Source organism: Athalia rosae, chromosome 6, assembly GCF_917208135.1.
Source record: "Athalia rosae chromosome 6, iyAthRosa1.1, whole genome shotgun sequence".
NCBI lineage: Eukaryota > Metazoa > Arthropoda > Insecta > Hymenoptera > Athaliidae > Athalia > Athalia rosae.
The window spans coordinates 7,927,215-7,939,327 of NC_064031.1; the positions used below are offsets into that span (position 1 = coordinate 7,927,215).

Here is a 12,113-nt window from a genome sequence, read left to right on the forward strand (position 1 = left end):
GTGCGGCAAAGGGGCAGCTGCCCCAGGCGCCGTGCAGCACGAAGGCGCCCTTGGCTGGCTGCCCCCGTGGTTTTCTTCTTTCAGTTTTCAGATTCATAATAAGCATACCAGCAGTTTGCAGTTTATCGTTTGTTGACACGAGTTGCTCGGATTTTCTGCAGGTGATCCGACCAAGAGTTATCATAGTATTTATACTCCATAGTAATGTTACGCGTGAGGGCTGACTGCTGAGGCTCACACGTTTTATGGTATAAACAGTTTGAGTTTTTCATCTTGAGACATCCAAATATCTCAACAAATACGCATTGTACAAAAAAATGTTCGAAATCAAAACTGCTTGATCTCGAAAGGGAAAATTGACTCTGTAAAAATCAACCCCCCACCCCAACCCCCAAATGCGTAAGGGGTAGTAACTTTAAAATTTCAAACGGAAACCCTTATTTTTTATTGCAAATTCGAATTTGACATAAAAAAATATACAAGTTTTGTTGGAAAATTTTTTTTCCGATTCGAGACAGATAGCGCTTGTACTCCAAATGGTGACCTTCCACTTTGAGTACCATTTTGAACACTGAATGTGAAAAATCGTTCGAAAACAAGCACCCCGATAGTGAGAGACGAGGGGACTCACTGAAAACAAGCACCCCGAAGGGAACAGAAAACTACTGACAATGAGTCCAGGTCCTTGTTCCTGGGTATCGCTGAGATCGGTTGTGGCGATTGATGTGGAACTATGCACAATCGGACTATTCTACTGAAAACATTCAACACGTACTTCCTTATCTTCAATTTAGAGCGCCTTTCTTGGAATAATCGAAATTTCGATTTTTCGTGATTCAAGCGCTATCTGTCTCGAATCGAAAAAAAAATTTTCCAACAAAACTTGTGTATTTTTTTATGTCAAATTCGAATCTGCAATAAAAAATAAGGGTTTCCATTTGAAATTTTAAAGTTACTACCCCTTACGCATTTGGGGGTTGGGGTGGGGGGTTGATTTTTACAGAGTCAATCTTCCCCTTTAAGATCCAACAGTTCTGACTTCGAACATTTTTTTGTATGATGCGTATTTGTTGAGATATTTGGATGTCTCAAGATAAAAAACTCACCCTGTATACTATATTTCAAAAACAGCCAGTGCGCTTTGGAGCACATCCGCCCAGGTGGTGCATCGACGCCTGTCACACTATACAACGCTTTGTACTGCCACCATCTCATCACTCACCATAGTGCCATACCACTCACCTCGCCCACTCCTCTTTGGTTCTGCCACTGCAGCGCTTGGTATTGCCATTGTGATAGCAAGAGCGCATATACTGATGTACTCATAATTCCTTTTTGGAAATTCAATATCAGGGCTTACAAACGTTGTATTGACCTAATTTGATATATATCCGGATTGTTCTTGCTCCCACAAATCTAATCTACGTTGCCAAATTTTGTATAGAATATAACTGACATATTTCAATATTTTCTAGCATGGAGCGCAAGAAAAAATCCGGTTGGGAATACAAAAAAATGCTCCTCGCCAAAGAGGCCGCATTAAAAAAAAAAATAAAAAGGTGAATGCTTTTTTCTCTGAAAGTAAGAAAGAGCTTACAGAAAATGGAACAACTGACAATGAATTCGTCACAAGTTGTTCGATTCCTGATACCATTGCCATTTCACCGCTGATGAAAAATCCTGATCTGACATGTGCCAAACCTTTGGATATGCAACCTGACATATCAATGGATATAGAAGATCCTAAAAGTTCTAATGCAAACTCAGAGCCAGTAGCGAAACGTATAAAATTGGGTTCATCGATTAGCGGAAGCGCGGACTGCGTGCCAGGCGATGTAGGAGCTATTCACGATGTGATATTTTCTGACCCTTCGAAGTGGCCATCCATCACTGATCGCAAAATTCGACAGTTAATTGTTGAAAAAGGCCCTGTACATTTCGAAGATTTTGATTTTCCCGTCGAGAACGGTAGGCGTTTCTCACCTGCGTTTTATACCCGGCATCTGAATAGTGGCGAAACAGTCACTCGACGCTGGCTTATTTACTCAAAAGAGCAAAATAGTATATATTGTTTTTGCTGTCTTCTATTTTCAAAACCTATCTTAGGACAGTGGCCCACGAACGGTTTCTCTGATTGAAAGCACATATCGCGAGATCTTGCATCCCACGAAAAATCCGTGAAACATTTTACGGCGTCTAAAAATTGGAGAGAATTCCACCATCGATTACGAACCGAAAATACAGTAGATAAAGAACATGAGCGCGTATTGAATCGAGAAATCGAGCACTGGCGTGATGTTCTGCAGCGTATAATCAGTATCATACAATATCTAGCCACACAATCTCTCGCACTGCGCGGTTGCTCGAATGAACTGTACAAGCGTAATAACGGCAACTTCTTGCAACTCATAGAACTGTTCGCAAAATTCGATCCGATAATGGCCGAGCATGTATTACGCATCAGAAACGAAGAGACGCGGTGTAATTACCTGAGTAATAGAATTCAAAATGAAATTATTTCGTTGATGTCCAAAAAAATACGTGACTCTATAGTGGGTATGATGAAAAAGGCAAAGTGGTACTCGATCATATTGGACTGCACGCCCGACAAAAGTCGTATTGAACAGATGTCCATCATCATCAGATTCGTATCATATGATGAGAAGGCTCAAAAATTCGAAATAAGAGAACATTTTCTTGGATTTCTCCCTATTACTGACACCACGGGTAAAGGATTGACACAGGTTATTCTTGATGAGCTACAGAATTTGGGTATTGCCTTTTCTGATATGCGTGGTCAAGGCTATGACAACGGGGCGAACATGAAGAGCAAACATTCTGGGGTGCAAAATAGGATTCTGCAAAGAAACCCTCGAGCTTTCTTTGTCCCTTGCTCAGCTCATACCCTCAACCTCGTAGTTGGCGATGCTGCTGCGGCCACAGGTCAAACTACAGGCTTTTTTGAACTTATTCAAAAGCGGTACGTTTTTTTTTCGAGTTCCACGAGTAGGTGGAACGTGCTTAAAAAACATATCCCATCTCTGACTTCAAAAGCTGTCAGTGATACGCGTTGGGAAAGTAGGGTTGATGCCGTCAAACCCGTGCGCTACCAGCTTGGGGAGATCTACGATGCACTTGTCGAAATCTCGCTCGATGAAAAAAATAATAATGCATTGAAATATGAGACTAAGTGCTTAGCCCAATCGATCGCGAATTTCAAATTCATTTGTAGCGTGATCATTTGGTTCGATATTTTAAATAAAGTCAATGTCGCGTCACAATTATTACAAAGTCCTGCTTTGAATATAGTTGAATGCTGTAGCATCTCAAACAAAATTATCGATTTTCTGAAGCAGTATGGATCTGAAGAAAGCTTTTCTAGAATATTGCACGAAGCGAGAGACTTAGCATCTAAAGTAGAGATAGAGCCAGTATTTCCCCTTGAAAACACGGTTCGCGTTCGGGGTAAAAAACGTAATTTCGAATAAGAAGCTCGAGATGAATGTGTGCACAATCCGGAGAAACAATTCCGAATAGAATTTCTTCACTATTTTGTTGATACGGCAGTGGTATCGATTGGAGAGAGATTTCAACAACTACAGGCACACAGCAATGATTTCAAATTCTTGTATGATATTCACGCTCTTAAGTCTTCAATGAAAGAAGAAATAATGAAGAGCTGCAAGGATTTACAGATAACATTAACAGATGGGGATCACATGGATATTGATGGGATTGATCTGTGTGACGAACTTATTAATCTGGCTTTGATCTTGCCTGCGAATCAATCCCTAATTGAAGTTTTGAATTACCTCGTGAAGAATGATCTTCTGTCGATTGTACCCAACGTTGTCATCGCCTTGCGGATATTATTGAGTTTACCCGTTTCAGTGGCGTCAGGAGAGCGGAGCTTCTCGAAATTGAACATTATTGAAAATTATCTGCGATCGACAATGAGCCAGGAACGCTTCGTCGGATTAGCCACCATATCCATTGAGGGCGAATTATGTGATCTGATTGACTATCAGGAGCTTATTGCAGACTTTGCAAAAGTGAAAGCAAGAAAAATAAGTTTCGAGTAAAGGCTTTCGATGGGATGAAAAGAACAGTGGTTTGGAGTCATTATAAATACGGTAGGAGTGACGAACCACCGGGTCCACTGTCAATTGATTTATCGTTGGTATCAAAATATTTGTATTCGAAAAGGCGGTTTTTCTTAGCTTGCCCCAGGTGCCTGGAGGGCTAGGCACGGCGCTGCGTCGCAGTCATTCGTTCTGCGTACGTTGACGCGGAACCTCGCAAGACACGCCAGTGCGATGGCAAAGGACCACTTTTACATCACACTTCCGAGCAATAGCTTATTTTCAGTCCCCTTTTTCCCGGACAATCGTTCCTGCTGCTACATCACGCAGTTACCACGCGTGATCGTGCTAAGTGGTGAATGGGAGGTGGGACTCGCGGAAATTCATTATCCACTAACATTTTCACAAGATTTCTACTCGGTTCCAAGTCAGGATGTATCGTCAGATTTCATCCTGCCGAACATCCCGTCGTGTCAGATGTTTGTCTACTGCGATCTCGTCGAGCCCCGTATAGTCGATGATGTACACGCTCCGCTTCTACGAGTCGTACACGCCTGCGGGGAACAACACTCAATACGCGGCAAATCTGATACGAAAATTTTCTCGCAGCCACACTACCTACCGCTGCTTTACTCGAACTTCCGCACCATAGAGATTAATATAAAAGATCACACTGGAAAATCTATCCCATTCGATCACGGGACACTGACGGTAACGCTTCACTTCAAACGTGTTCGTTGATACGAAAGGGGTAGAAGACGAAGAAACAGACGATATGGTTGACTACGCGGAACATTATGAGAATCAACTCAAAGGTGGTGGTGGTGGTGGTACGGGATCTTTTTATCGCGGTGTGCCACATCAACGAGGTCACGGTATCAGTAGTTTTTTGGGAGGATTATTGCGCAGAGTTTTGCCGTTACTGGAAAGTGGAGCAAAAGCCGTTGGAAAGGAGGCCTTGCGAGCAGGGATGAACATCATGGCTGATATGGAGAGCGACGTACCCTTCAAAGAAGCTGTCAAATCACGGGCCAAAGAATCGGGGCGTAATTTGCAGAAAAAGGCCCAAGAAAAACTTACCAATCTTATGCAGGGCTCCTGGTATAAAGGGGCGCTCACAGGACCAAGGAGACAGTCGTTGGTCGCCCGCGTTAATCGTCTCGTCGCAGCGCAAAAGGTTACCAGGCGAAAGAGGAATTCGAATATTAAGAAGAGCAAGAAGAAGAAGGAGACGTCCCGTACCGCGTCAAGTAAGAATAGAGGGCGAGAGAAACACTCCAAAAAACGAACCGGTGAGGGACATATTTGGACCGGCGTAACTTGTCGCACTATATCCGTACGATGGCTTTTCTACACGCGCGCTCGAGTGAGTGCACGAAATCCGAATTGGATTTATTCTCTGTACCTCCGACACAAACCTCGATCGAAAGCGGACAATGGATACACTACAAGCCGGTTTCGTCTCTAACCGATGACTCTCCGATCGAATTCGCTGTACCGGGGCACGGTGACGAGTACATCGACCTTGCCCACACTATGCTGAGTACAATTACGCCGAACAAAAGAGGAAACAACCGCATCGGCGAGCAAGGACGCTTCTACTACACCACGGGTGACCCCTATAAATAACTTACTTCACTCAATGTTCAATCAAGTGGATATATTTTTCAATCCAAAACCAGTATCACCAGCCAACAACTCTTACGCCTACCGCGCCTACATAGAGACGCTGCTGAATTACGCACCGAACGCTAAACAATCGCATCTTACGGCTGGACTGTGGTACGATAACAAGAACGGCGAAACAGATATTTGCGAACCGCGTGGAAACGACGTACCCTTAATGAACGGTTTCATCAAACGCAACGAAATCATGCGGAACGGACGCGTCGTAGATTTGATCGGACATCTCCACTGCGACGTCTTTGATCAGAAAAAGTTTTTACTCAACGGTGTAGAACTACGAGTACGCCTGGTACGCTCGAGAGATAGCTTCTGCCTAATGGAAACTAAAGCACTGCATACTCTACATATTCTAGAAGCATCTTTACTCGTGCGCCGGGTGAAAATCAGCCCAGGTATATTGCTGGCTCATGCAAGAACTCTAGCCAAGGGTACGGCAAAATATCCGGTTACCCGAGTTGAAGTCAAAGCCTTCACCATTCATGCTGGCGTGCAGGCTGAGACGCTGGACAACATCATATTCGGACAACTACCGAAACGCGTCATTTTGGGGCTAGTCAGCAACAAGGCTTTCAACGGTGACAGACAACGGAATCCCTTCAACTTTCAACATTTCATGCTGAATTATCTATCGTTGTATGTCGACGGCATTCAAATACCCTCGAAAGCTTTGCAACCGAGCTTTGGAAAGAACGGCGTATGCGTCGACACGTATCACACTTTATTCTCTGGGACCGGAGTACATTTTCTCAACGAGGGCTGCGGTATCGGACGACTACACTACGAAATGGGAAATTGTCTCACAGCATTTGACCTAACGCCTGATCTTGCGGCCAACTGTTCGTCTCACTGGTCACTCATCAAACACGGAACACTCAGGATTGAATTACGCTTCGACGATGCACTCAAAGAAACTATTAACTGTTTCGTGTACGCGGAATTCGACAATATTATTGAAGTCGATGCATCGCGTCAGGTTGTCACAGATTTCGGCGGTTAGCCCGAACGCTGACATAAAACAAACGGGACGACACGTGTTGGGACCATGCCCGAACAGAAGCACAGTGGGTGGTACGGCTCGACGACTTTAAAAAAGGGCAGTTTCGTATTCGAGAAAAACAGTCAAGTGCTTCTAACCGTCTCGACAACATCTTCATCAGCGATGGATTTTATCGTAGTTATCTAAGGCTTCAGGGATGTTTACGGACGTTTCTTGCCGAAAGAAGTGGCATGAGTAGCACTCGAGAATCCGTACTTTTCTCACTGGCTCGTACAACCGCCATACCCGTTTACCGATCTATCGGGGAAGGAGCGTGCCGTCAACAATTACGTGACCTGTTATCATCACGGGATCGATTGGTTCGAAGGAGACATAACGCTGCATCAACTTGCTATCAATTCACGAGAAATCGCACGCCATGCCCATTGTATCATCACACGCGGTCGGGAAAAAGCCAAATATCAGGACAGGACATCACTTCGCGGAAAATCATGAACTTGGAAGACGTCGATTGCCCCGTGTTCGCTAAATTAGATCGGAGCAAAGAATATTGCTTCTTACACGGCGCTAAAAACGAGGAATTCTACGCGTGTGCTCTAAACAACGTGATCAGATTTGAGAATTAGATGAATTCGAGGCGTATCACCGGAGACTGCTACAAAGCGTACCCGCAAAATGATAAGACATCACGGTCTTTCACCAGAAACTCTCCCTTGCCAATGGTATCCGAGCATCAGTCTCGCGCATCAAATTCACCCGAATCCCCAGTGGACGACAGACCACCCAGCAGTTCTACCCTTGTATCAGTCGACGAAGAACCTACGTACGCCACGGTAGTAGACACATTCGGTAGTATGATCGTCTCCGATACCGAAGATGAACACCATTCAAATTCTGGATGCACTGCTGGCGCTTCAAAGCTGAACTAGCGGGGTTTTTGCCGCGGATCAAATCCCTCTTGTTTCGACAGCACCAACAATCATCGTTGCAAACACCGATGTTCACACGAGAGGGGGTAGCCACTGGGTGGCGTTCTACGTCAGTCCCACCGGTCATGAACTCCACTTCGACAGTTTCGGAATGCCACCGCTCATACCACATCACAGACGAACACTGCGACGGAACTGCAGAAGACTCCACTGGAACGTCAAACAACTTCAAAGTCTTTCTTCGGACGTATGTGGACACTACTGTATTATGTTTGTGCATTTTATGGCTGTTGGTTTTACTCTTGGGCAGTTTGTGGATATATTCGATAATGACCACGAAAACAACGACCGCATCGTGGCTGAATTTTATGGAGGGCTGGCCTCCACCGATCACTGTAACAATAAATCTCGAGTGCGAACACCACATTGCATTCAGTGCTGTGAAGCCAGAAAACTGTCGAAGAACGACATACGATAGTTTCTAGTCTCCTCATGTTGTACAAATTCTCAACTTTTCCTCATTTACCATTAGAACTTACAAGCTTGAGATTTATAATCACCAAATTCGTGTATACTATCTATGCTCATTTCGTTGACCGAGATGTCATCGTCAGCTGTCATCTGCACGTCTGTCAAGAGTAGTGGGGGTACCGGAGGAGTCGGAGGAGAAGTCCGAGGTGGTGGACGGCGAGGTGGACGACGGGGTGGTGGAGTTTTGGGTTTCAAAAAGATACGACTTTCGGTTGGTTTGAATGTGAGTCTTGTTGATTTTGCTATAGCCGCGTTTGATGTAGGAGGGCTTTCCGATTCTGTGTTTTGAATTGATTGCTTGTTGTTTTCGAAATTGCAAACCGTGATTTTCAAATCCAAATCCTTGAAGATGTACGAGATCATCTGCTTGACTCTGTAACACTGGAATTTGTCTAACCCGCATCCTAGTTTTGGTATTGATAAGGTCTTAATCCTGTCCTTGAGTATGACTTTTTTTAGGGTAGTGAGCGCGTCGTATAAAGATTTATATGTCGGTTTTTCGAAATGCCTTGATTTTGTGACTAGATTGTAGATTGTGCGTCGCGGATATGTTGTTGATATCACGTCAGTAATCTCTGGGTGTACCGATTGTCGCATTTTCCTGCGTATAAGTCCTTTTTTCACCATTTGATCTGCGATTCCTTGGGATGCTTTACAGTCAGCTGAGATGCAGTGTGCCATGTTGTCTTTTTGTTTCAATGAATCTGCCTTTATCTCTGTCATGAGTTTCACATGAGTTAGCGGTAGAATGTTTACGTCATACATGAACTGGTCGTATGGAGGTGTGTGACCTGGTGCGCGTGTAGAGCTACCTGCTACGTCGCCGTCCGGTGTCGCGTTACGATCAGATCGGTCCGCGTTTCTGGCTCCGAGTGTAAGTGTGTATTTCACATGTACGTTTCCAGAACGGTGTGTGCTTGTACTGTCATCATTTGATTCTGATTCCTTTGGAGATTTGCGCGTATATTTCCTTTTCGCGAGCCTTTCTTCAGATGTGGTGGTACTTTCGTTGGTATTGCTTGTGTGACTCTGGAGTCGCGTTCGCCGCGTAATCGGTTTACGGTTCCGTATCGGTTTTTGTGCATCTCGCTTAGTTGTTGTTGTTGTTGTATCGGTTGTGTATGTGTCGGAATCTAATGATAGGTGATCGGTTATATTTTATTTCTTACGTGGTGCTGGATTGCTAGAGGTTTCGGTTTGTCGGCCTCGTTTGTTTACCCTCGGTATCATGGAGATGTCTGTATCGTCGTCCGAGGAAAGTTCACTGATTGTGGAAGGAATATGATCTGTCAGGTGTGATTCTTTTATCAGCTGCTTGCGGGGTGCAGGATTTGTCGATTCGTCGGAGGATTCGCGTGGTCTAGTAGGGAACTGATGCGCTTCTTTGGCACGTTTCGGTGATTCTGATACCAATGTTTCCGTTTCTGGTCTCGGTCTCTTGGCGTTAATGGGAAGAATTTGGATCAGATTAGGTGGTGGTTTCCTTAAGAGCGCGTCGGCGTTAGAATTGGCTCTGCCTTTTTTATACACGATATCATATGAATATTCGTCCAGCGTTAGTCTCCATCGTAGTATTCTCGAGGTCGGATCTTTCACGTTATTAATCTAAATTAGTGGTTTGTGATCTGTTACCAAGGTGAATTTTCGTCCGTATACATATGGTCTGAAATAATTTACCGCGAAGATGATAGCTAATAGTTCTTTGTCCGTTGTGGAATAATTTGTCTCGGCTTTCTGGAGAGTTCGTGATGTATATGCTATAAGAAGATCTTCACCTATTTTTCCCTGACTCAGTACCGCGCCTTTCGCGTAATTTGACGCGTCTGTTGTTATGACGAAAGGCTTCTCAAAATTCGGATACTGTAAGATCGGTTCGGCACATATGATGTCGCGTAATAGTTCGAATGCTGCCTAATGCTCAGATGTCCATAGGAATGCGGTATTTTTCTTCAATAAATTATTTATCGGTTTAGCGATTTTGGCGGAAGAATGGATGAATCTGCGGTAATATCCGATCGGTCCTAGAAATTGTTTGATCTGCTTTGGATTTCTAGGTGGTGGATATTCTTTTACGGCTGCTGTTTCATCCGGTTCCGGTTTTACTTCTTCAAGTGTGATAATGTGTCCCAAGTATGCCACTTCTGTTTGTAAGAATTCGCATTTGTCCGGTTGCAACGGTAAACCTGCGTAAGCTAATCTGGTCATAAGTTTTTTGAATTCAATCGCGTGTTCTTTCAGTGACCTTGCGTCAATTACTATGTCATCCAAATATACGAAAACCTCGTTACCCTGTAGACCCGATAGTACTTGGTCCATTGGACGTTGGAATATCAAAGGTGCATTTTTAAGACCGAATGGCATTTTTTCATATTCATAGTGACCGTGGGGAGTTGAAAAAGCTGTTTTTGCGGCGTGGTCCGTATGCATTGGGATTTGATGAAATCCGGAGGCTAGATCAAATGTCAAAAAGTATTTTGCTGAGCCTAGCTGGTCTAAGATATCAGTAATATTCCGCAAGGGGTATGCGTCGCCTACTGTTTTGTCATTAGGCTCTCTGAAATCTATTACCATACGCCACTTTTTATTTCCACTAGCGTCTGCCTTTTCAGGAACGATCCACACAGGAGAATTGGACGGAAACGTTGAGTGTCTAATGACGTCTCGTTCTAGCAATTTTGTAACTTGTTTATTTATTTCATCTTTTTGTGAGTTCGGATGTCTGTATTGTTTGGTGTGTATGGAAATTTCGTCCGTTGTGGGAATTGTGTGACTGACCAGATGGGTGTGGCCTAATTGATCACCAGGTAAGAAAAATGAGTGATTGTATTCGATTGCGAGGTCTGTAATTGATTGTTTTTTCTCGTCATTAAGGTGGTCCAACCTCAAATTTTCCGTTAAAACTTTCAAACGATTTGAATCATGATTTAGGTGTATGTTAAGTTCGCGTTGTCCCCTGGGTTTTTGCCTTATTGTTGCGAGAGTTCCGTGTGAGTTGTTGGGTGGTGGTCGTAGTGTCATATCAGCTTCAGGTCTGTGTGTGATGGTGTCAACTTCTTCTAGAGTTACCGTTGGCTGTTTTACTTCCACCGGTGTTTCGTTTGAATTTATTGCGCATGAATATGTAAAGCCTATTATTGCTGACTAATGCTTTTCCTGAAAAGATATTTTTCCCTAACTTGATTTCGTCGATGACCCCTGATTTCACCGATGGATTGGCTACCTTTAAGCGAATGATCTGTGCGGTACGTGGTGGTATGGTTATTGTTTTGTTGTTCATGATTTTTAGAGGTTCGCAGTCGTTCGTAATTATGCAATCGTTTTCAAAAGATATTGTCGCATTCTGTTGTTTCAAAAATTCAATGCCAATGATTCCTTTTTCTCTTATTGGAAATGAGTTCTCGGATATGTGGAATTTGTGGAGCTTGTTACCGATTTGAACTTTCAGCAATCCAATGGTTTGCATTCGTCCTTGTTTTATGCCCGTTAGCGTAGTTATGTCTTTAGCTGTGCATAGCGCGTCCAAGCTAAGTGCGCGGAGTTTGATAATGTTTACGTCAGCACCTGTGTCTACCAAGAGCGATGTCTCAGGATTGACGAATTCCGGGGCGCGTATATGTACTGTAGGAGCGTGATTCTGCTGATTCGTGAGAACTTGTGTGAGATCGCGCGTGTGTGTGTGATTTAAATGAAGCGGTATGGTGCCGGTATTACGAGTATGCAAGATATTATTTTTTAAACAAATCGTTGCATTTTCTGTTTGGAAAAGGAGCGTGATTCTGCTGATTCATGAGAACTTGTGTGAGATCGCGCGTGTGTGTGTGATTTAAATGGAGCGGTATGGTGCCGGTATTACGAGTATGCAAGATATTATTTTTTAAACAAATCGTT

At 43.8% G+C, this 12,113-nt stretch overlaps 2 protein-coding genes across 2 annotated transcripts; both read left to right on the forward strand.

Moving 5' to 3' along the window:
• The first annotated feature begins 1,476 nt into the window (after positions 1-1,476).
• LOC125501452 (zinc finger MYM-type protein 1-like) lies at positions 1,477-4,082 on the forward strand. Its single transcript, XM_048657455.1, has 5 exons — positions 1,477-1,559; positions 1,634-1,968; positions 2,554-2,943; positions 3,055-3,465; positions 3,568-4,082. The coding sequence occupies exons 1-5, from the start codon at positions 1,477-1,479 to the stop codon at positions 4,080-4,082; spliced, it is 1,734 nt and encodes a 577-aa protein (XP_048513412.1).
• Positions 4,083-4,857: 775 nt separating this feature from the next.
• Positions 4,858-6,765, forward strand: LOC125501453 (uncharacterized protein F54H12.2-like). The gene is made up of 2 exons (XM_048657456.1): positions 4,858-5,332; positions 5,738-6,765. The coding sequence occupies exons 1-2, from the start codon at positions 4,858-4,860 to the stop codon at positions 6,763-6,765; spliced, it is 1,503 nt and encodes a 500-aa protein (XP_048513413.1).
• Positions 6,766-12,113: the final 5,348 nt, after the last annotated feature.